Here is a 23,880-nt window from a genome sequence, read left to right on the forward strand (position 1 = left end):
GTAATGCCTTAAGAGAGAATATTATGAAAATGATCTATAGGTGGTACATAACCCCAGTCAAGCTTGCAAAGATTTACCATTTGCCTGACAATAAATGTTGGAAATGTAAGGAAAAGGAAGGTACATTCTTTCACCTCTGGTGGACGTGCCAGAAGATTAAGGCATTCTGGGAAATGATCTATAATGAACTGAAAAAGGTATTTAAATATACTTTCCCCAAGAAACCAGAGGCCTTTCTCTTGGGTATTGTCGGCCAGGGGGTGCTAAAGACAGATATAACTTTCTTTATGTACGCTACAACAGCAGCTAGAATACTCATTGCAAAGTACTGGAAGACACAGGATCTACCCACACTGGAAGAATGGCAGATGAAGGTGATGGACTACATGGGCTTGGCAGAAATGACGAGCAGAATCCGAAACCAGGGAAAAGAAACGGCGGAAGAAGAATGGAAAAAGTTTAAGGACTATTTAAAGAAATATTACAAAATTAATGACAGTTAGAATGATGTTGGACTAAAGTAAATGGTTACTATTAGTAATGGTTAAGACAAGGAGAATAAGGATGAATAGCTTAAATTTATAGCAAAATAAGGGAAGATTTGCTGAACAATTGATTAGAATTTGGAATACAGAAACGGGGGGCACGAGGAAGTCGAAGAAGAAAGGTTTAAGAAATTAGGACATGAAAGGGTACTTGTTTCTTGTTTTTTTTTTTTTGTTTTCTGTTTGTTTATGTATGTTTTGTTTGTATGAATATAAAAATTGTTTAATAAAAATATTTTTTTAAAAAATAAATAAATAGAGATCCTAGGGGCTATGGTCACTTCCCCTTACTAATGCCATGTAAAAATATTAGAAATCAAGCAGAAAATATAAAAACCCCAACAGATTTTTTTTTAAAGGAAAAAAGAAGCCAGCAATTTCAATATTAAGAGTTCTGAGTTACTTTCAACATTCAATTGGGATACTGTCCCCTCTCCCACCCAAAACTCCCTATGTTTAATCATGTTTTAGCCAAGGAGAGCAATAATGGAGCCATGTGAAAATTTATGTACCTCTTCCTGAAAGAATAAACGGCGACACTTCAAGCAACCTGTTGATTAGCCTGGACCAGAATCCCATGGGAAAATAGGGCATTTCATACAGCCTTATGATAATTTCAGAGTTTTCACAGTGTGGTAACTCTATCACAGGCCTATTATCTGACAAGCTGGAAGAAAAAGTAAAGTTGCTCTTAATATTTCTGATTTTATTTTTTTTCTATAGACTGACAGCAGGAGTTAGAAGTAGCCAGAATGTGTAATGAGTCTCTTTCTCAGGTGTTCTTCATAGGTCTGATTAGTGGGCAAGTCTAAAAAGACCAAAGATAAAATAAGTCATGAACTTCTAACACTACATTTCCTTAACACAGCACCTGCTTTCAAGCCTTTTGTTTACCTGCTTGGAACAAGGAGCTGATCTTCTCCTAGTGGCAGTGCTATCTGGAACTTCTCCAGAAGCCTGAAGTATTTACACATGTAAACCTTAGGAAATTTGCTTTTCTTTAGCAGGAAGTTCTCTACATCAGTACGCTTTATGATTCCCTTTGGGTACTTAGGAAAGCCTTCAACCTTCACTGTCAAGATCTAGGGAAAAGAAACAAAACTCAAGTTCTTGGGGGGGAAAGTGGGGCCTGAAGCAGGAAGGCAAGAGGTTGATGTGAACTCAGTTGGTCACAAAAAAAGAAAACATCTGAAAACTCACCTGTGCCATGATTTTACATAGCCATTTAGGGTCCACAAAATACAAGTCGCTTAGCTGAAGTGCTGGATCTTGAAAATGGAGCAAAACACCTGGGTGAAGAGTAGAACAAATTAATATTTTAATCAACACATACAGTGGTACCTCGCAAGACGAATGCCTCGCAAGACGGAAAACTCTCAAGAAGAAAGAGTTTTCCGTTTTTCGAGGTGCTTTGCCAGACGAATTTCCCTATGGGCTTCCTTCGCAAGACGAAAGCCCATAGGGAAATCTCCGGGGACAGCGGGGAAGCGCAGCGCGTCTTCCCTACTGTCCTCGGACCTCCTCCGAAGGCTGGCGGTGGGGCGGAGAGACCTTCTCCCCCCGCCAGCCTTCGGAAGGCTGCTCCGAAGGCTGGCGGTGGGGCGGAGAGACCTCCTCCCCCCGCCAGGCTTCGGAAGGCTGCTCCGAAGGCTGGCGGTGGGGCGGAGAGACCCCCTCCCACCGCCAGCCTTCGGAAGGCTGCTCCGAAGGCTGGCGGTGGGGCGGAGAGACCCCCTCCCACCGCCAGCCTTCGGAAGGCTGCTCCGAAGGCTGGCGGTGGGGCGGAGAGACCCCCTCCCGCCGCCAGCCTTCGGAAGGCTGTTCCGAAGGCTGGCGGTGGGGCGGAGAGACCTCCTCCCCCCGCCAGGCTTCAGTTGGCTGTTCTGAAGGCTGGCGGTGGGGCGGAGAGCCCTTCTCCCCGCGCCAGCCTTCGGTTGGCTGTTCTGAAGGCTGGCGGTGGACCGCCAGCCTTCAGAACAGGTCCGGGGACACAGGAGAAGCGCAACGCGCCTTCCCCTCTGTTCCCGGACCTGTCCTGAAGACTTGCAGTGGGAGGAGGGTTTTCCTTCCCACCGCCAACATTCAGAATGCTGTTCTGAATGTTGGCGGTGGGGAGGAAAAACCCTCCTCCCACCGCAAGCCCCGGGAACAGAGGAGAAGCGCTGCACGCCTTCCCCTCTGTTTCCGGACCTGTCCTGAAGACTTGCGGTGGGAGGAGGGTTTTCCTTCCCACCGCCAACATTCAGAATGCTGTTCTGAATGTTGGTGGTGGGGAGGAAAAACCCTCCTCCCACTGCAAGCCCCGGGAACAGAGGAGAAGCGCTGCACGCCTTCCCCTCTGTTTCCGGACCTGTCCTGATAACTTGCAGTGGGAGGAGGGTTTTCCTTCCCACCGCCAACATTCAGAATGCTGTTCTTAATGTTGGCGGTGGGGAGGAAAAACCCTCCTCCCACCGCAAGCCCCGGGAACAGAGGAGAAGCGCTGCACGCCTTCCCCTCTGTTTCCGGACCTGTCCTGAAGACTTGCGGTGGGAGGAGGGTTTTCCTTCCCACCGCCAACATTCAGAATGCTGTTCTGAATGTTGGCGGTGGGGAGGAAAGCCCTTCTCCTCACCGCAAGCTCCGCAAGCTCTGGGAACAGAGGAGAAGCACAGCGCGCCTTCCCCTCTGTTCCCGGACCTGTCCTGAAGGCTTGCGGTGGGGAGAAAAGCCCTTCTCCGCACCGCCAGCCCGGCAAGCGGTTTCCATAGGAACACATTAATTGATTTTCAATGCATTCCTATGGAAAACCGTGCTTCGCAAGACAAAAAACTCGCAAGAAGAAAAGACTCGCGGAACGAATTAATTTCGTCTTGCGAGGTACCACTGTATTGTACTTGTAGATATTAGCACTGCTTGGTTCTTGTGGTAGGTTGTACCCAAAATAGCCAAGAGCAAGACTCCACTGAATCTTAAAGGAAGAGGACAATTTTGATGGAACAGTGCATTTGGATTAGGGATGGGGAAATCTGTCAGTTTTGTTTTCTATTTTTTCCAATCTTATGTTCACTTCTTCACATTTCCACATCAGCTTGTGATTTTATTTTCTTCAAAAGATCTTCAATAAGATTCACCAGCATTTTAGTGCAAATTTCTCCCAATATGCCCTTTTTTGCAAAGCAATTTTCACTAATGCAACAATACGAATCTCAGCAGTTGTCTATTTATTTTAGAGGAGAATGAAGATATTCTACCTGAGATCAATAGCAAAACTTTTATACCTAGAAGTGTGCTATTCTTAGCAGAAATAAACAAACAGAAAGGTACATACAGTGGTACCTCCGGTTACGAACTTAATTCGTTCTGGAGGCCCGTTCTTAACCTGAAACTGTTCTTAATCTGAGGTGTGCTTTCGCTAATGGGGCCTCCTGCTGCCACTGTGCATGACTTCCGCTCGCATCCTGGGTCAAAGTTCGCTACCTGGAGCACCTACTTCCGGGTTAGTGGAGCTCGTTACCCGAAGTGTTCGTACATAACCTGAGGTTCCACTGTAGTACATTTTCAGACATGGATAGATTGTTTAAAATCTTGGGGCAGTACTGCACATTTCCAAGGTAAGCAAGGGGCTTCCCATCATTTAAAAATTCTCTTGAAAATAGTCTCATGCACCAAAACTATGCTAGAGCAAAGGCAGAAATATGCATTGTTGCAGCAAACACATTTCCTAAACCCATTTCTACTTGCTAAAATGCAAGGAGAGGCATTTGCAGAGGAGAAGTGATGGGTGGCATCTTTACCTTTTTTCTTGCCTATCTATTCTTCCTACAAATACCTTCCTCAGGGTTGTCCCTGTCCTAGTTAAGGGTATGAGTCTATAGGAATCCAGCTGTAAGAAAAAATGGAGGGGGAGGGAGGGCGGAAAGGACGCAAAAGCTAAGAACAACATATTTTGATGATGCATGTTACCTGATTCATTCAGAAAGTGAACAGCATGTGGGAGTTCATTTTCATCCAACTGCAACTGGTTTTCTTGCACCAATTCTAACAACCGCTTGTGGTCAATCACAGGAAATTCAGCTGGAACATTTTTGCATTCCTCTAAAATTCTCTTCTGAAGTTCCAGGTAGCTGTCTGGGATTAGCTGTCCAACAACGGGCTGGTCTCCGATCTGTAGAACAAACATGCTTTGTCTAGACCTTTTTATGAATTCTTTAGTGATGGGTCAAACCTCCCTACTCAGGTTTGGAAAACTAAATGATTTATCCCAAGAGTTGGGGGACAGCTTGGTTAAGTTTGAGCCCATTTCTAGGCCAAACTGGACCCCGTCACAACCATGAAGTCATGGGAAATGGAACTCCAAATCCTGGTCGGCCAGCCTCCACTCTGCCCATTCAGTAGCCTGGGCAGCTGCTGTGGTGGAAGAAGATGGGAAGTTCTTCACCCCCTGCTCTTGTACTCTGTCAGAGCAGGGGGTGGTTTTCCCAATGCTACTGACCTCAGCAGTGCTGGCTCAGTCAAAGCAGTGTGCTAAGACAGTGGAGGAATGAGACCTTCTTCTATTATTACACTGCCAAAACTCCTTGTCCTTCTGCTAGCAGGTGAAGTCAGTTTTATTCCAACAGGCCATTTGGAACTGACAGTTTTTAAGGAGAGGGCTTTTAAAAGTGCCGTGCTATTTTTATTACCAGTATTTTAATAGATTTGTTTTCATATTGTTTTAATTCTATTAGAATTTGATTACTTTTAAACTATTGTCTTTTTTTATCTTTTTACCTTTGTATTTTTTCATGATAATTTGTGCAAGCCACCTAGAGTCCCACTCTGGGGAAAAGGCAAGCAAAAACAACCACAACAAATCTTAAGAGAAAACAAGAGAGTGTGTTTTAAGACATAGAAATGTATAAATCCATCTGACTTATTTCTATTGCTCTCGACTGACAATTCACATGACACTGTGCATAATACTTGACTTCTAGTTCCAAATCTCTTCTCCCGTCTCCTGATGATTAGATTTATATCCCACACCTTCCTACAAAGGAGCCCAACGGTGGCTTTACTGGGATACTTTGCATTATTTACAATTTCTCTGAAGCCTTTACAGTCACTGTCTATGCAATGAGAATAACTTATGAACTGCTTTTTGTTGTAAGGTTATGATATAAGGATTGGTAAAATGTTTTTTGCACATTAGAAGAGTTTGGATCTGATATTCGCTTTATCGCTACCCTAAGGAGTCTCAAAGCGGCTAACAATCTTATTTCCCTTCCTCCCCCACAACAGCTGCATGTGGAGGAGCCGGGAAGCGAACCTGGTTCACCAGATTACGAGTCTACCGCTCTTAACCACTACACCACACTGGCTCATTAAGGAGATACCATACTGCAGATTGTGTAGTAGTTCCGATTAATGGCACCATAAGCTTTGATTCAACTTTGCAAGCCTTAAAGAACAAAGTGCTACAGTAAACTTTCCTGCATGTGAACGTGTATCTATATGAATGGCATGGCTTACTTTGAAATTCAGACTCTCCTTTATTATAGTTTTTCTAAGTTTCATCATAGCATCGGACTCTTCAGTAGCATTCACAAAATGGTAATCTCGGATTGCTGGAAATCCCCTCTGATTCATCAGTTCCTTGGTAATTTTGTTGACACAAGCTCTACGCTGTTTGTCATTAGAGATGTCTAAATGAGTACCAATGAGAATCACAGGTGAAGATGAAGCTCGGGCCTGCAAAGAACATATAATCACAGTGCTTAATTAAGATTCTCATCCAGTACATAATATACAGCTTTTAGGATGGTTTTGCTGAGTCAGTCATTGCCCCTACACCTTGGAGTAAATTTCCCATAAAGTGCATCACATATAGTTTGGATATTCAACAGTCAATGCACCACTTCAAGGTTTGTTCTAGGTTTATGGTTTATGATTTCTCTGAACCGAGACAAACTATGAGCCCAGGATTGGACATAATGCTAAACCAAACCCAGGCTTAGCCTCAGGTAGATTAGGAGAAGAGCACTGCACAACCATGGACTTTGGTCTGGAATCTTGATTGTTTGAGCTAAATCATGGTTTGGCTTAGCATTACGTGCAAACTGGGACACTATGTAATGTTATATGCAGACTTGAAAAATGAATATAGAAAACTTGTCCATCTATGATCTTACATAACATTTTATGAGTACAGCACAAATAATGTTATTGTTACTGTATCTATTAAATTTATAATTTAATAAACTCTAAAGAAAATATGAAGAAAAAACAACAGTATCTAAGACAGGCCAATAACACTGTCAGGAAAAGCCTCAGCACACAAATGTGTTTTCAACAACCTTCGGACCCACCTTACTGGGGGTAGCTCCAGTATGATAAAGTTACCTTGATATTAAACAGCCACGGCTTCATAGCATCCACTTCAGCCTCTCCTTTGCTAAGGTCATAAACAGTAAGGTACAGAGCTCTCTGGGTCATAAAGTGGGGGTGAGCACTGTAGAATTCCTCCTGGCCTAAATAATAACATCATTTTTTTGTGTTATGCGCTTGCTTTTTCTCTCTCCTCTAGGTCACAGAAAACCACAATAACATTCCTATGCTGTAATCTGCACAACCTCCAGTTCTTACAGAAAAACCCCAGAGTTCAAATCTTTTTAGGCTAAGAAAAAAATAACATTGCACAGCTTGAGAGGCACCTTGTTCTGAAAAGCTCCCCACAAACACATCAGGAGAGTCCAAATTAGGTAACCACACTCCCAAGAATCCTGAAATTTGGAAGAAATTTTATGCCTGACAGGATCCAGAGAAGAGTTCCAGTTTCTTTCTTCTCTGCAACAATTTCCACTGCTTTTAATATTGGAAGGATATTATATGTTTTGCAACAAAATTAACTAAAGGGAAAGGTCCAGAGGGTGGCAACCCCAGAACGGGCTTTTTTGCCAGTTGCTTCCTGTTTGTGGAGTGCTCTCCCCAGGGAGGTTTGTCTGGTGCCTTCATTAGGTGTTAGGTGAAAACTTTCCTTTTCTCTCAGATTTGTAAACAATCTAAGGCCTTTTAAACTATGTGTGTGTGTCCAGGGGTGGGGGAGGTATTTTTTGTTTTTCATTGTGCTATGTTTTTTGTGTTTTTATACTGTAAACCACCCTGTGATCCTTGAATGAAGGGTGGTATATAAATTGAATAAATAAATAAGCGGGCTGCAGGTTGTGCACAGAGTTCTCTTGCGTCTGCATGCTTAAGTCTTTGAAACCTATCAATTATGTCTATTTCTATGACTACTAAACCAGACCGAACACCTTACCTATCAAGGCTGACAACACACTTTCATTACAAACGTTCAATGACCACTTGTATTTTCACACTGCTAAAATGTTATGAGCCACCCAATATTTACTATGTAACCTAAGATTGTTTTGATGAATCATTGCAAGCTGGATTTGGACAAGGCTGGAAGTTCATAACACACATTTATACTGAGACTTACACCAGCCACTGGCCAGGTCCATTCAGTCTCATAGGCTGCCTTGTGCATAGGTCTGAACCAAATAGACTAAGGCCATGCAGTTATTAACCTACATAAAATATAGGAAACAACAACTATGCCATTTAAGACTACACAACTGGACCTTAAAAAAACATGTAATGGGGGCACAACTGATAAGGAAGTAGCTGTGATTCCATCTCCCCACGTGCATAAGCCAAGTTTGATGTTAAATGTAAATACGACAAGATACCTCCAAAATCCCAGACACTTAATTCAAGTTCTTTCTTTGTTTTACTCTTCACTGTAACCCTCCAGTCAATCACATCAATGCCAACTGTCGCATTGGGAATTTCCATGTCTTGTCGCTTGCATTTCATTAATTGTTGTAACAGTGTAGTTTTACCGCTGCCTGTATTTCCAACTATCATGAGCTTCATCCGGTTATAAGGGACAGCTTTCTTTAAACGCTGTTGAAGAAACCTTGAGTAAGGGAGGGAACCTTCGTAAGAAAATTGTAATTAAAAAAAACCCCTTCATATGAACCATGCAGAACAAGTTATACATTGCAAAACATTAATGTTAGCATTATGTACAGCTTATTGCTATGAGAAGGAGACACTCCCCATCAGAACAGCAGGAGGTTGTGACCAAGTTTTCATTTCAGACCAACTACAGTAGTGTTTTGTTTGAATGTGGACAACCTGTGGCTAATCTTACCTATAGTTAGTTGAAAAAAGCCAACTTCAAACTGATGGATTCAAGTTACAAGAAAGGAGATTCTGACTAAACATCAGGAACGACTTTCTGACAGTAAAAGCTGCTTGATAGTGGTATGGTCTCCCTCGGGAAGTTGTGGACTCTCCTTGCTTGGAGGTTTTTAAGCAGAGGTTGGATGGCCATCTGTCATGTATGATCTAGTTGAGATTCCTGCATTGCCCCGGAGGGTTGAAGTAGATGACACTCAGGGTCCCAACTCTACAATTCTGTGATTATATGGCTTGTTTCAATTAACTATTAGTTAAGACTAATTACATTACATTACATTTCAGCTCAGTTCAGTTATTTATTTAAAGCCAGTGACCATCAGTGGTCACTGCCCATGATCCCACAAAGTTTTACTTATGTAAAAATTTGTCCTTATTTTTTTCAAGGTCCAATTGCATACAGATTTGTTTTGCAGCTTAGCAGTTTTACCTGTTAAGACAGATCCTGTTGATACCAGCAAATTCTAAAACATTAACAAAAAAGCAGGCAAATTTATTCTTGTAGATTTGCCACTTCAGCCTCCTGTTTTGAACAATTTGTCCATTTTTTAAACATATAAATTAAATTGAATTGATAGGTATACTGTTGGTATTGTTTTGTTTTGTTTTGCTTTTAAACAGTCAATACACACCCACCCATAAGAATGTTGAGATAACTAACCTTATAATGTCCCTGGCTTTCCATCCCACATACTTGAAGTCAAAGTTAAGATTTAACCCTTCCAAGGGAAGATCCCATATTCTGGATAACTTTCCCATTTCATCAGGAAAGCTTCTTAATTCTGGATTGTAACTTACATCGAAAGATGTTAAGTTTTCAAGGAACCCAATTTGAGGAGGAATCTAGAGAAAGAGAGGAAGCATATTAACAAAAATCCTTCTTGGGGGGAGGGATAGAGTAATTTATCTGTGCAAGATCAAGCATGTCAACAGCTAAAATGAACAAATAATAATTAATATAGCAAATCCCTTGTTTCATTTACTATTCTACAATATCTGCAACATAGACAACATATTTTATCTACAGTGGATAGCTTGCAATTTGGAACAAATGATTAATTTAGAATAAATCATTTTTCTCCAGTAGCAATGCATCCTTCTATAGAAATGCTATATTACTCCTTTGCAAAACTGATTTTAGGCATGCTAATACCCTTGGAGAGCTATTTAAAAATGGTGTTCTGTTTCTGCTCAGACATCACCCTACAGATCCTGGACCTAGTGACTCATTCTTAGTGATCCCTCTGAAAATATTTATGGACCAAAGAAATATGAATCTACACACACACACACACACACACACACACACAGGGTTCTGAAAAGGAACAAATGATTAATCAAAGTTGCACTCCTCACCATTTGAGGATCTTTGAGCAGATGTCCTTCTCCTTCCCTCCTCTTAAGAGTCTCACCAAACTGACTGTGTTCACTGGCTTGCTAAGCTTAAGCAGAGCTTTCTATAACTCTTTTCTCATAACTAGGCCAGTAAACTGACCCCTTCCAGGACAACTACTTCACTGGGTCTTATTAGTGCGCCACTGTCCATCCATCACACACAGCTGTTGGCATAATGAAATACAGCCTGATCCTCTTTAAACTGTTTTTGGGGAGTCTTTTGCCTGTTGCCTCAGCCTTCCTTGCATACTTATAGTATCAAGTTTGTGGCTCTTCCTTTGTCTTCTTGTGGTTCCTCCACAGCACAATCTTTCCCATTGGCTTCTGTAGCAGAAGTGCTACCCTACACAGTTGTTTAGTGATAAGGTCACCTTGCTACTCAGGCATCCAAAGAAATTGGTGTTGAAAGAGTAATTTTGAAAATAAAGCAACAACGACAAGAAATCATAGGAAAAACCTTGTCCCTAGCAAACAGTCTTTTGGGTTTTTATTATAGAACTGTGCTGTGGTGAAGTAAGAATATCATTCTTAAGAGCAACCACCCTATTAATAGTGAAGCTCATAGCTTACCTCTTTTAAGTTGTTGTGGGAGAGGTGAAGCTTTTCGAGCCGAGACCACAAGAAAGCTTTTGTATTCAGATCCAGGGTGCTTATTTGATTATGATTAAACAGCAACTCCCTTAAATTAGACGTTTTCCAATGAAGTGGCCCAGGCAGAGTTGTGATTTTATTGTTGCTTAAATCCACTGATCTCAGACTAAAAAGAAAATGAGGAATATGCAAACTTGTTATGAGAGGATTATTTCAAAGAACTATACATTTTTTAAAAAATTATCCTGGAACAGGCATATTTATTTTACCCATTGTGTTGAAGATTAAGCCAATGGATGCCTATTTATCTCTGTTTCTATACTAATAAGGCCTCAGTGGCATCTGTTAGAACACTCATTGTGGTCTTGATCAGATAGATGGACTAGGACTGCTTTGATCCTTGGACATTCTTAATCTAAGAAAGTCATAGGAGAGTCTATGAAAGACTTAATATAGCCAAACTATGACAGAGTTGCTGGACATTCAGCTTCAAGAGACAGAAAATGCAGTTTTGAAGCAACATACATGTTAAGTCTTTTGAATACAAACAGTTGGATTTCCAAAGTCTATGCATAAGCAGAACCAGGATGATCGTGGGACAGAGTTTGACTTGGCAGACCACCTTACATTCTCCCAAAAGGGCTTTGCCCCTAAGGAAGCAATGCTAGTTAATAGCTATATGAAACCTCTGAAAGACTTTATTTCAGGTTTTGGAGCACAGTGTAACCAATATGCTGATGACCCCCCCCCCCCGCTTTGTCTCTCCATTCCATCTGAATCAGGATCGAGACTGCGCAGGTGCTGTCTGGAGGCAGTGATGGGGACAATAAAGTGAGCCTGAATCCTGAAAAGATGGGAGATGCTGTGGGTGCATGGTTCTGAGGTCTAGAATTTAGGGAAACTGCCTGTTCTGGATGGAATTGCGCTTCTGTTGAAGGAACAGGAGTGTAGCTTGGGGACACTCCTCAGTTCCACCCTGTTACTTGAGTGCCAGGTGGATTCAGTCTTGAGAAGTGCCTTTGCCCAGCATGGCTGCTTCACCAGCTACAGCCACGGCTTGAGCAGGATGGTGTGGTTTCAGCAGCCCATGATGTAGCAACTTCACAATTGGAGCACTGCAATGTGCTCTATGTGGGGCTAACTTCAAAGACTGTTTGGTTTCTGCAGCTGGTGCAGAAAGCCACTGATGGGCTGTTTTAGTGGGGCAGCAACACATGTTGCTGATCCTTAAATCTCTGCACTGGCTACACGAGCATGCAATTATTCAGAAAGGGAAATAGTGTAGAAACTTACTGTGGGAGAAGAAGAATTGCTTCTGGAACACTAGAAAAATTATTCTGAGATAATTTCAATGTAGTTATGTTAGGCGGCAAATCAGGTGTGGCCTCTAAAAACAGAAAAAAGAAAAGCAATTACATTACTAGTTAGTAAAATTGCTAAATAATACACACAATATAGGAAGGCAGTTATCATATAACTGGAATAATCTAAAGTATTGTTGGCCGAGTGCTCCAACATTGTAGAGGCACAAAGGGGGAGGGCAGATTTTTTAAAAAGTTCTCTTTCCCCTTCTCTCTCTCTGACACTGACACTGACACTGACACTGACACTGACACACACACACACACACACACACAGCCAGCATAGCCAGGAAACGATGTGACACGCAATCTCAAAAGATACCTGTAACACCTTATACAAAATGAACTATTTCCTACAGAAATAACTAAACCTTTCTAGCAACTTTTTAAACAGCCTTGGGTGCATGGGGAAAGTAAATAACTCCAGAACAGAAGGTGCTCCTGGAAAAGGAGGCTTGCTGGTCTCCAGTGTGGTGTAGTGGTTAAGAGCGATAAGACTCGTAATCTGGGGAACTGGATTCGTGTCTCCGCTCCTCCACATGCACAAATTAGCAGCAGCTATGGATGTTTTGCACTATAAAATTAATCAGCCTGGAAAAGACATGTAAAGATGGCATGGGACTAAAAATCACACCTTAGTCATGAATTTGACAAGCGGCTTTGTGCAGGTCATCATCTCTCAACCTCAATTTCCCATCTTATAATATGGCAACATTAGGGCCACTTCCAACAAGACATTTCTCTTTTAGGTGCAGATGTATGAGCACAAAACCCCCACTTATTGTTCACACATTTGCAAAAATCATGGCTTTCTCCTTTTAAGAGCAATACTTGAAAGTAAGGCCTTTTAGAGTTGCATAGCAATTACTAAAGCTTTCTATTTTTCAGGTTGGTTTTATATGTAATTTATAGTATTTCCCAGTCACCACTCTGCCTAAAGGCATCCAAGGCGACGTACACCTTTAAAAAAACCATACAATACAAAAACCAAGGACTTATATACACTAAAAGTGACTCATGACAGTATTAGTCTTATAAATACACTGCAGTAGACAGAAAACAATAGCACAAATATTAACTACATCATTTTCCTTCTCCTCCTACACACCCCACTTCACTTGCTCCCATGCCTCACAGCCATAATATTGCGCCACTTCATACACTCACCGAGTGAATTCATCCCAGCATTGAGTGTCTCCAGCTTCAAACAGTCTTTTAGAAAATTCTCAGCCAAGAAGGATACAGCATTCTTACTAATGTTTAACACTTTCAGTTCCTTCAAACATAACGGTGAGCACACACTTGAAAGCTTGTTACTAGGAAAAAAGAAAACCAAATAAGAGTTATAAGTAGCATACACAAAAAAGATGCATATGGAAAGATGCTAGAGGTCTGCAGTCCACACTTTGGGCTACAGCGCATTGGCCACATTTGCATGTCATGCAAAATCAGTTTAACGTCATGTGGAGGAATGAGCTAAGGAAACCTCAGGCTCCCATGCTCCCACTCCTCCTTCTGTATGGCTGGGTGGCGGTGGAGGGGTTAATAAGGTTTCATAAAATGATGAACTGGGACATACGCAGCCACAGAACTTTCGTGTAGGGCAGGGGTGACCCTGTAAATGTTGGCCTCCAGTGGTCAGAGATGCTGGAAGTTGTAATCCAGAATCATATGGAGGCACCTACAGGTCCTTTCCTCATCTTTCAGTTCACTACTGCCAACAACCCTTGAGAACCATATATCAAAATCACCACGACCTGTTCTTACCCTTCTAATATAAGGTGCTCCAGGTTTTGTGCAACATTGGAGAGAAATTCGGGAATGCATGACAATTGATTGTATGATAAATTCAGTAGCTTTAGAGATGGACAGACAATCTTTGAATCCAAGATTAAGGAAGGACCAATCTCATTGCGGGAGATATCAAGATGTGCTATATGAGGCATTTTCCACAGGTATGGAGGAAACGATTTAAAACGGTTACTGTGCAGATCCAGATAAGTTAAACACTTCAAGCTCTGGAAGAAAGAAGGATGAATTGGATCTTTTTAGTGGGCACTTTAAACTACTTTATGATACAGTAAATACATTGATAGTATGACATAAATATATATTCCAGCACTGTGTTAGACTCACCTCACACAATTGTTCAGAAATGCATGGAAGGGCATTTTGATGAAGCTCTAACTTCTCAAGATGTTCCAAATGAGTAGTTAAGCAAGAGCTTTGACTGATGCTATCTATATTCTCCAGCTCATTTGATGAAAGATCAAGTGACTTAATAAATTCCCTGTCAGGGATTGACGAAGAGGAACTGTCCAATCGATTTGGGGTGTCTATTTTATAAATGAATGAATGAATGAATGAATGCAGAAACATTAGCTTTATCAGGAAATGCTTGCTACAGTATAAATGACATTTCTTTTTGACCAGCAGTTATGAACACTTAACTTCCTGATTGGTTTGCCACATGGTTGAGAAACTGCCTCAAAACCATCGGGATCTACCATTTTGGATGGAAGTAAAGAGGAAAACAAATAGATTTATATGGAATTGTATTTGCAGAGATACATTTCTCTGCCATAGTGTTACCAAAATGTCAATATAATGAGCATAGGCAAAATACATATTTTGAACGGGATTCACCTAACATGGCTCATCAAGCAGAAGCCTGAGCAAGGATTCCTTCATGCAACTGGGCTTTCCCAACCGCTCCTCCCCTTGTGCCCTGCACCCCCTGGCTCTGGGGGAGGGGAACCCCATTACAGTATTCAGGGGGAGAAGGCCAATTGCTACATCTGGCAAGCTGCAATGACTGCGCAGCTGGAACATTTGTAATACGATGAATTCTACTTGGGGGGAAATTAGGTACCTTTATGATGAAAAGGGTAAGAAACCTAAGGCAGAAATATCTGAGAATTTCAACAGATGTGAAGCAAGATACTACACAGCTTGAGATCAGAGAAAATCTCCTTAAAATTCAGTACCAATGGCATTTAATACCATACTGAGTAAGCAAGGTTTATTTGTCAGTAGAGTGGTTTTTGGAGGTGTAAAGCAGAATGGACATTCTTTTGTATACATTCTGGAAATGCCCTATAATTCAGACTTCCTGGATTACAATTCAAAGTCTAATTAGGCAAATGACTGGTTACTTATTACCACTAGATCCAAAGGTATAATTACTGGGATATTTAAAAGACTTAATTATTTACGTTAACTTGGAAATGGTTATTAATCTTCTTATCACTACTAGGATTTCTATAGCAGCTAATTGGAAAAAAGAGTACCGTCCCAGTGTTACCAAACAGCTTTAGCAGAATATGGAAAATAGTTATCTTATTTAAATTACCATTACAGAAGAATGAGTAAGAAACAACAGTCAAATAAAGTTATAGAAATATGGTTTTTATTTGTGAGGCTCTGGAATGGTAAGCTTCAGGATAGCCAGGTGTATATAATTTTTGCTTCACTGTATTTTTTGTGCAACGGACATTTTTGGAAAACAAATAAAAAAACTAAAAATTAAATTAAATAAATAAATAAGGAAACTTTCCCCTCCATCTTCAGGGGGTGTGGAGAAATAAAATAGCTCAGACGGCCTTCTGTGCCAACTTTTAAATGCTTGCTGAAAATTTTTCTATTGCACCAGGCTTAGACAGGCGATCAAGAATGGTTAACTGATGTCTGATTTTAATTTTCTTATAGTTTTTCCTGTATGATTTTATGTTTCTACTGCTGCAAAACCCCTTTGATTTTTTTAATGACAAATTGGTATACAAATATTTTATAGATAAACCAGGTACATGCTTTACAGCTAGACAGTCCCAGGTTCAAATGCTCCTATCTTCACCTAAAGGATCTCAGGAAGTAGAGTTAGAAATATCACCTCCAGAAACCTCAGTTTCTGTCAGCCAGAGCAGACAACACTAGGCTAGCCGGACCAAAAACAACTTGACAGCTTCCACGTATTCAATGCTTATGCTCTTTCTTGCAGCTTTAATAGGTACAAGCTATACTATGATGTTGTTGTTCAAGGTATGAGGAAATGCACAAATGTTTTTACATATGCTCAAGATCTTGGCTGTATTGCTTTATTTTGCATGAAAAAGGAATTTTGCTTCAGGCCAGAGACCCGGTTCTTTACAAGCATAGTTCTTTACAACTACTTTCTCTAGGCATGTAGAAGACTTGGGCATAGAATGTGTTGATGGGACTTTACCCACTGATGTAGCAAGAAATTTAATTAGGTGGGCATTTTATTTCTCCAATTGCACAATTCTATACCAGTTTGTACTATGTAGTCTACTTCTTAGATGTTTAAATTACACACATATTCTTATGAAGAATGGTAACTGTATGTAGAATTTAAGTGAATACAGAATGATGTGAACTTCTTTAATTAAAAACCTACTGTGGATATACACTTACTGTGCGATTCTTCAGAAGACATTTGCCCTCTTCTTGGATTCTTAAATGGTTCGTGATGTGACCCAGGTCCCTGGAAAACACCGAAAGCTTAAATGTTGCAGTTATGAACATTTAGATGCATTTAAAAAGAGTGGATGATCAAATTATTATGCTTTGCTTGCGGTATCAGCATTAACAAAGCAACCTACATTTCAGAAACACACAGTATGCTGTAACCTGAGCCCTTTTATATACAAAGTTACTTGCCAGATAAGAGAATCACAAGATACCTGCAGGTGTACTGCGGGAAATGAGTAATCTCTGCTGACTTGTGGAGAATTAACCCATTAACTGACCACCTCCAACCCTCTAGAGCGGATTTGGGAATGGCATGGGGTGGACGTGGGTGAACAGAGAGGTTAGTCCTGTTGCGCCAGTGGTGTTCCTTGTGTTCCCACAATTATTTTAGTTGAATACTAAAGTGCCCCGTGTGCACTTAATGAGCATATGAGAAATCAGTGCAGATTGTTTGATGTGATTAGCACTGTGGACAAAGGGGCTTTAAGAAGAATATGTGGTCCAGGAGCTATTTCTTATACAAATTGCACAACTGCAATGCACTGTTATGCTATAGTTATTGCATTTCTTTCTGCTATGTATGTAGATGATGATATTTGTTTATATCCTGCCCTTTCCCCAGACAAGGAGTCAAGAGACAAAAAGCTAAAGAGGTCCTAAAGATACACCTTTTATTCATTCATTCATTCATTCATTCATTCAGTTTACATACTGCCCACCATCAAAAAACTGCAGGGCGGTTTACAACATAAACCCATCTACAGTGGTGCCTCGCAAGACGAAAATAATCCGTTCCGCGAGTCTCTTCGTCTAGCGCTTTTTTCGTCTTGCGAAGCAACCCTATTAACGGCTTAGTGGATTAGCGCTATTAGCGGTTTAGCGGCTATTAAAGGCTTAGCGGCTAAAAGGCTATTAGCGGCTTAGCGGCTAAAAGGCTATTAGCGGCTTAGAAAAAGGGGGGGAAATCGAAAAAAATCGCAAGACGTTTTCGTCTTGCGAAGCAAGCCCATAGGGAAATTCGTCTTGCGAAGCAGCTCAAAAACGGAAAACCCTTTCGTCTAGCGGGTTTTTCGTCTTGCGAGGCATCACTGTAATGTGACTTTACACCCATTTGATTATTTTTCTTACCACAGACTTGGAATTCCTTTTCAGGGTCTGAGAACACATCTGCAAGGCCCTGTCTTTGTGGACGTCTGCAACAGCCACGGAGTTGGATTTCTTCTTCACGATAATTGAGTTTTCACTCCCTGAGGCAAAGGGAGTGAAAGGGCGTTAAACAAGACTGCAAGAATGGCTACATAAACTGAAGCCAAGAATTCAAACAAATAGAAGCCTAAATGCCAGAAATGTCACCAGCACAACACCAGGAGCAGGAACTGATACTTGCCACCCTGGGCTCCTTTGGGAGGAAGGGCAGGATATAAAATAATAATAAATAATAATAAATGTTAACATTTATGAAGACTAATTTACACATACAGCAGATACTACTTCTCTGTACAGTCATACCTTGCTTCTCAAACGCCTTGGTACTTGTACATTTTGGCTCCCGAACGCCGAAAACCCAGACACGTTCTAGTTTTCGAATGTTTTTTAGAAGCCGAAAGTCCGACGCAGCTTTTGTTTGAGTGCAGGAAGCTCCTGCAGCCAATCAGAAGCCGTGCCTTGGTTTTCAAATGTTTCAGAAGTTGAACGGACTCCTGGAACAGATTACGTTCAAGAACCAAGGTACAACTGTACTGTTTTCCTTTTCTTCTTTTCCCGTGCCCTTTCTTTGACTACATCCTGATTAGAGTGGTTTCTCTCGCTGTTTTTTTCTTATTGGATAGAATCTACTATCCTTCAGTGTCTCTCAAAAAGCTTCCTTTTAACACAGTCTTTAACTTCATGATTTTCCACGCTGCTGTCACTTTCTAGATTCCCTTTCCTACCATCCTTTCCATGCAGGGCAATTTGACTTGTGGTCAGCATTTCAAATACTAAACTTTGGATGTGACTTTATATTTTAGCAACTTTTCTCTGGTGGGATTCAGTTCTGCCAGCAGCAGCATTATAAGGTCAAACAAAATAAAGAGGTGCACAAGGGACAAGTCCAGTTCATTTATCTTTCCATCCGAACAGTCATTCCTTTTTTATTTTCTACAGAAGCATAATTCTCACCCACCTTCCGCCCCCCCTCCTCTACATTGCACATTCAACTCAGGTGTACATGTGTGAATATGTGTGCATACACAGAAATTATTTGTGCTTTTAAATTCATTTTTATTTCAACAAATAAAAAATAAAAGCGAATACAAGGGACTGCGTTCATAGAACATGGTCAAAGAAAGGAGGGTGTAGCACTAGGAGCCTTAAAGGTAAAGGTAAAGGACTCCTGACAGTTAAGTTCAGTCGCAGACGATTCTGGGGTTGCGGCGCTCATCTCGCTTTACAGGCCGAGGAAGCTGGCGTTTGTCCGCAGGTTTTCCGGTCATGTGGCCAGCACGAATAAGCCGCTTCTGGTGCAACGGAACACCGAAACCAGAGCAGCGCATGGAAACGCCGTTTACCTTCCTGCCGGAGCGGTACCTATTTATCTACTTGTACTTTTTGGTGTGCTTTCAAACTGCTAGGTTGGCAGGAGCTGGGACTGAGCAATGGGAGCTCACCCATCGCAGGGATTCGAACCGCCGACCTTCTGATCGGCATGCCCAAGAGGCTCAGTGGTTTAGACCAAAGCGCCACCCACGTCCCTTACTAGGAGCCTTAGCCCTATGCAAGACCCCTGTCTACAGGGTAGCTAGGTACACTTGTGCCAAACAGTCAAACAGGTCAGGTTAAGGCTACAAATTGAAGGCTAAGATTGTAATGGAGTTTGCAGGAGGCTTCTCTTAAAATTGTATTTCACTGGCACTGGACTCCATCATGTCTAGCCAAAATAATCACTACCATCTCTCCCCTGTGCTGGAAAGGCTGCAGAAAGATAGGCTCATATTTTCATGGAGCTGCACGTTGGTATACTCCTTTTGGAAAAAAGGTGTTCCACATTATTTCCAAAATTACGCAGCAAGTTTAGACTCAAATTTAAATAATAACCTTAAATGCAGGGACTTAGTATTTTTTTCTATTATCAGCAGCCCGATTAACAATAGCCTGATACTGGAAACAACCTATAGAAATCCCCATTGAAACCTGGGTAAATAATATTTGGAATGTGCCTCTATCAGAATGCCTTACTTGCCATAGAAGGGTAATTAAAGGCCCTTCAAAGATAGACACTTTGTGTGAGATTTGGCTTCCATTCTTTTCTTTTATAAATAAGACAAAAGATACATTTATTCCACCCACAACACAAGAATCTCTGTGGAGAGGATACTTGAACTGACAATGCATAAATAAAGGTATTGCTTGTGTACTGCATATGAAACTTATTAAGAATGTACCACTGGACAAGTAGTTATGCAGTATGTTGTTCTTGTATTCACATGAAAACCAATAAAAATTATTTGGAAAAAAGAAGTAATGGAGTGGCAAATCCTTCATTTAATCTAGCAAATATACCTTCACTATCTATACCATCACTCAAGCAGAAAACACTGTCGACTAAATGGTCAGGGAGAAGTTCCCAGTCATCAAGCTGCTCCTTTATATTTTCATCAGTATTTTCTTCAAAACTAGAACTTGACTGGTCCTCATAGCTGCTTTTCTTTTGGTATCTAAGCACCATTCTGGCCAGCGCAGAGCCTGCATCTAATAGGCAGGAAACAAAAAAAAAAAACTCGTATTGGACAGAGTATATATAAAATAGTTGCATTTGGACATTGTATCTCAGCTTAATAAGCAGAGATATGCACAGGTCTTTTGCCCTTTGTGTGAACTGTGATTAAACCAAGAAGTCTCTAATTAACCATAGTTCCCCATTTAATCCCAAACAAGAAATTATGGTTTGTCAGGGACTGGTCTGAGGAGGAATGGTGGAGACTGCCCCCCCCCCGCACTTCCCAGAGAAGAGGAAGACAGCATAGATTTACAACAGTGGTTTGCAGAAGGTCATAGTTCAGAGGCTGCAGAGGGGAGAAGCTGGGAAATATTAGGAGAGGAGTTAGAAGAAGAAGAAAAAGCACCAGGGGAGAGATATCTGACAAACTCAGTGTCTTTAGAAAGCATTCCAGACCCACCCCCCTTCTCCCAGAACCCAGCAGGCATGGCTAGTAGAACAGAAAGCTCATAGGCAGAAAGCACCGATCAGCCAATGTAGGGATGATGTTTTATACATAGGAGAGACAGAGGGAGTGGGGATTTACTAGGAGCAATGCCATTAGTACAAGAGAGTCACTTTTCAAAGCTTCTCTCTGTGAATACCGAATAAAACACTTGGTAAGAACTCTTCTTGTTTATCTAATTTTTGGCTTCCCACCGTGGGAGGGTTCGGGTTCCCTGAAGCTTCACCCTACTCCAGCTTCAGAACAAGTCATACAGGAATATAGGAAGCTGGTTCAAACTGACTCAGACCATCAGTTCAGTATTGTCTACATCAATTGGCAGCAACTCTCCAGGGTTTCAGGCAGGTGTCTCTCCCAGTCCTTCCTAGAGATGCCGAGGACTGAACCTGGGGCCTCTTACAAAGCAGTTGTTCTGCCACTCTGACCCTTTCCCAAACATTAAACCACAATCTGAACTTGAGTCAATATTCTGGTTTGTTCCAGACTTGATAACCACTGTTTCCCAGTCTTACGGGCAAAAGGCTCATTCATCTATTGGCTTACTAAGTCAAGTTACGATTGTCTGAACCAGCACAATGTGAAAGAATGCACCAATGTTGCTACAATACAGTGAATAAAGAACATACCTGGAACTATTAACCTCCTACATAAAAAGCCAGGAAACTTGGGTTGGGAAGAACTTTGGAGGTAAAACATGGCCTGTTACAAATCATATTTGAGTTCCAGCAATATGTATAGATGAAATCAATGGCAAAGAAAAATCAGGGGCCTACACTGCTTATTGAAGGAACTAGCTTTAAACAAGCTGAAAATTACATGTAGTTGGGCCATGCAGGTATCAACAGCACAATACATACTTTAACATGAACATCTACAGCCACTTACTTTGTTTCTTGAAGGATCCTTGTTTACTTGGAAACAAGGGGCTCAGCCAGGAAGGTTCAATTCTACCAATGCAGAAACCGCCAAGACATATGCTGCTGTTGGCCAAATCCAGACTAAGCTTTTTTAAGAGCAAGCTAATGACCTGGCTATCTCCCTTCTTGATGCTGATTGTGAGAGCACTCCGGACATCCTGCTCTCGAGCACCGCCGTTTAATAGCAGTTCTACCAACTTAGGATTGCTCCCTTTCTCACAAATCTATGAAAGAGAAATAGATGATTAATGCAAATGGCACATGATTTTGGCAAGCTAGTGGGTGTGTCTCCTGTTCCTACAATTCTTTTTCTTTCTTTCTTTCTCACTCTCTTTCTAGCAGCAGCACCAGGTATATGGGGCAAAGGGGGCTTCAATTCCCCCAATATCTTTTGGCAGGGGGCACTGCCCCCCAATATTGAGGGGGCCGCTATCCCCTGTTGCTGCCAGGTGCCCTCCACGTACCCTGGCCCCAGCCTCCACCCGGCATCCCAGGAACCAGGCGGCGGCTGGGACAAGCATGGAGGGCGACCTTTGCGCGTCCCAGCCGCTGCCTGGCTCCTGGTATGAGGCTGGGATGAGCAAGTGCAGAGATCACCCTCTGTGCAGCCTCCCCCTGCCTGGTGCATGCCAAGAAGCATCATGTGACACATCACATGACTGTGCCTCCTCAGTGTGGGGGACAAGTTGGCACCCCTGCTTTCTAGTTTTATTTTTCCATCAACATTTTTCATTTCATAAGTAACCATGCATGCCAAATGCAAATTAATATTAGGCAAACATGCCTGTTTCGAAGTTTTCAGTTTCTTAACTATGCAAAATTACTGTAATTTTCCAGAAAACCCACATGACTATGCAGTAGTAAGTGTCCAAGAGCCTCTGGGAATCCCTTCTGGCCATGGCTGAGCCAGCCATCGTGCATTTAAGAGTAATCCAATGGTGGTCCTCTATAAGAATGAAAGGCAGTCACTTAAAGAGGAGAATGAACTGGAAAGTAAACCAGAACATTATGGAGTTGTGAGCTATGCTTGTTCATTGTCTTTAGTGTTTCTCTAGATTTTTCAAGCTTGTTGCTGCCTGTGTAGCACCATTCTGAGTTCTAGTCAATGGTCACACCAAAGTGTGACAGGTTTGAGGAATAGGATGCAATGTTGGAAACTGACTTTGCTTTATACTTATATGCAATTCATGCATGCTTAGGATGTTTGGCATGATCGGAGTCAAGTGATCGGTTTTTAAAGGGCAGCCTCTAAATTAACTATTAAGAATTTTTCTCTTGTGTACTCAGTATGGTGTCAAACGCATCTGTGTTTCAGCTCTTTTTGCAGGATGTTTTTCTTAAAAAGGCCAGGCATACATATTTCAAACTGATGCAAAAAATTATATTTTAACATACGTACTTGATAGATTAAAGAGTTTTTCTTTGTCTCCTTATTCACATCAGCTCCCAGCAAGAGTAAGCATTCAACCATAATGGTATTATACTCAGCACAGGCTTTCTCCAACATCAGGTTTTTTAAATCATCGTTGTCAGCTATTTTAGCAAAGCATTTACAACAAAGACTCTGAAACTAAATTGAGAAGACATGCAATTGAAACTGGGTGAACATCTTCCAGAGAATGTCGTATTAAATGTTCTGGGGAAGGAGCAGGGAGAAGGTCAGAGGAAAAGAGAAGACTGAAAGATGAGATACCTGCTGGTCTCTTTGCTCAGTGAAACACATGGACATCTGATAAAAAATGGCTGTATCAAATGACTCCTGTATTAACAGCTTTGCAAAACAAGGTGACAGGTCAAGTATTTTTATAATCACATTAAATCCCTACAGATAAAATGAAATCAAAATGGTTAGGACAACGGTCAATAATATATTGCTAAACACATTCAAGAAAACAACAAACCTTCAGACCAAATGACAAATAGGACCAAAAATATTTTGGTACTCATCCACAATTCCTTTTGTGCCACATTTCTAGCCACAGGTCTGCAGTTTCCAAGTCCGTGTCAAGAGTGCTTTACTGCTGAATTGGAGCAAATGGCAATAACCACTTGGACACAGATCAGGAAATCCCAGACCTGTGCTTGAAAGCGCAGTGCAAAGGGAAATGTTAGATGAGCCCTTGATGATATTGTTCAATTTTGCCACAGGGCAGAATTG

The 23,880-nt window shown here is 41.5% G+C and overlaps 1 protein-coding gene across 4 annotated transcripts in view; it reads right to left on the bottom strand.

Annotated features, from left to right (window-relative positions):
- The window catches only part of LRRK2 (leucine rich repeat kinase 2), an 85,954-nt gene that overhangs the window by 23,940 nt on the left and 38,134 nt on the right, over positions 1–23,880 (bottom strand). For 3 of the 4 annotated variants that reach the window (XM_053406114.1, XM_053406112.1, XM_053406116.1), the window contains 19 exons: positions 23,416–23,544; positions 23,122–23,292; positions 21,691–21,946; positions 20,144–20,332; positions 17,732–17,850; positions 16,547–16,616; positions 14,252–14,451; positions 13,883–14,133; positions 13,283–13,431; positions 12,048–12,141; positions 10,734–10,920; positions 9,430–9,611; positions 8,255–8,484; positions 6,906–7,033; positions 6,036–6,254; positions 4,491–4,692; positions 1,746–1,834; positions 1,440–1,627; positions 1,058–1,212 (listed from right to left, as the gene is read on the bottom strand). In XM_053406114.1, the coding sequence (XP_053262089.1) occupies positions 1,058–1,212; positions 1,440–1,627; positions 1,746–1,834; positions 4,491–4,692; positions 6,036–6,254; positions 6,906–7,033; positions 8,255–8,484; positions 9,430–9,611; positions 10,734–10,920; positions 12,048–12,141; positions 13,283–13,431; positions 13,883–14,133; positions 14,252–14,451; positions 16,547–16,616; positions 17,732–17,850; positions 20,144–20,332; positions 21,691–21,946; positions 23,122–23,292; positions 23,416–23,544 (3,208 nt within the window). The remainder of the gene's footprint in view (positions 1–1,057; positions 1,213–1,439; positions 1,628–1,745; positions 1,835–4,490; positions 4,693–6,035; positions 6,255–6,905; positions 7,034–8,254; positions 8,485–9,429; positions 9,612–10,733; positions 10,921–12,047; positions 12,142–13,282; positions 13,432–13,882; positions 14,134–14,251; positions 14,452–16,546; positions 16,617–17,731; positions 17,851–20,143; positions 20,333–21,690; positions 21,947–23,121; positions 23,293–23,415; positions 23,545–23,880) is intronic. The other variant, XM_053406113.1, reaches the window with a different exon arrangement.

Source organism: Podarcis raffonei, chromosome 10, assembly GCF_027172205.1.
Source record: "Podarcis raffonei isolate rPodRaf1 chromosome 10, rPodRaf1.pri, whole genome shotgun sequence".
Classification (NCBI taxonomy): domain Eukaryota; kingdom Metazoa; phylum Chordata; class Lepidosauria; order Squamata; family Lacertidae; genus Podarcis; species Podarcis raffonei.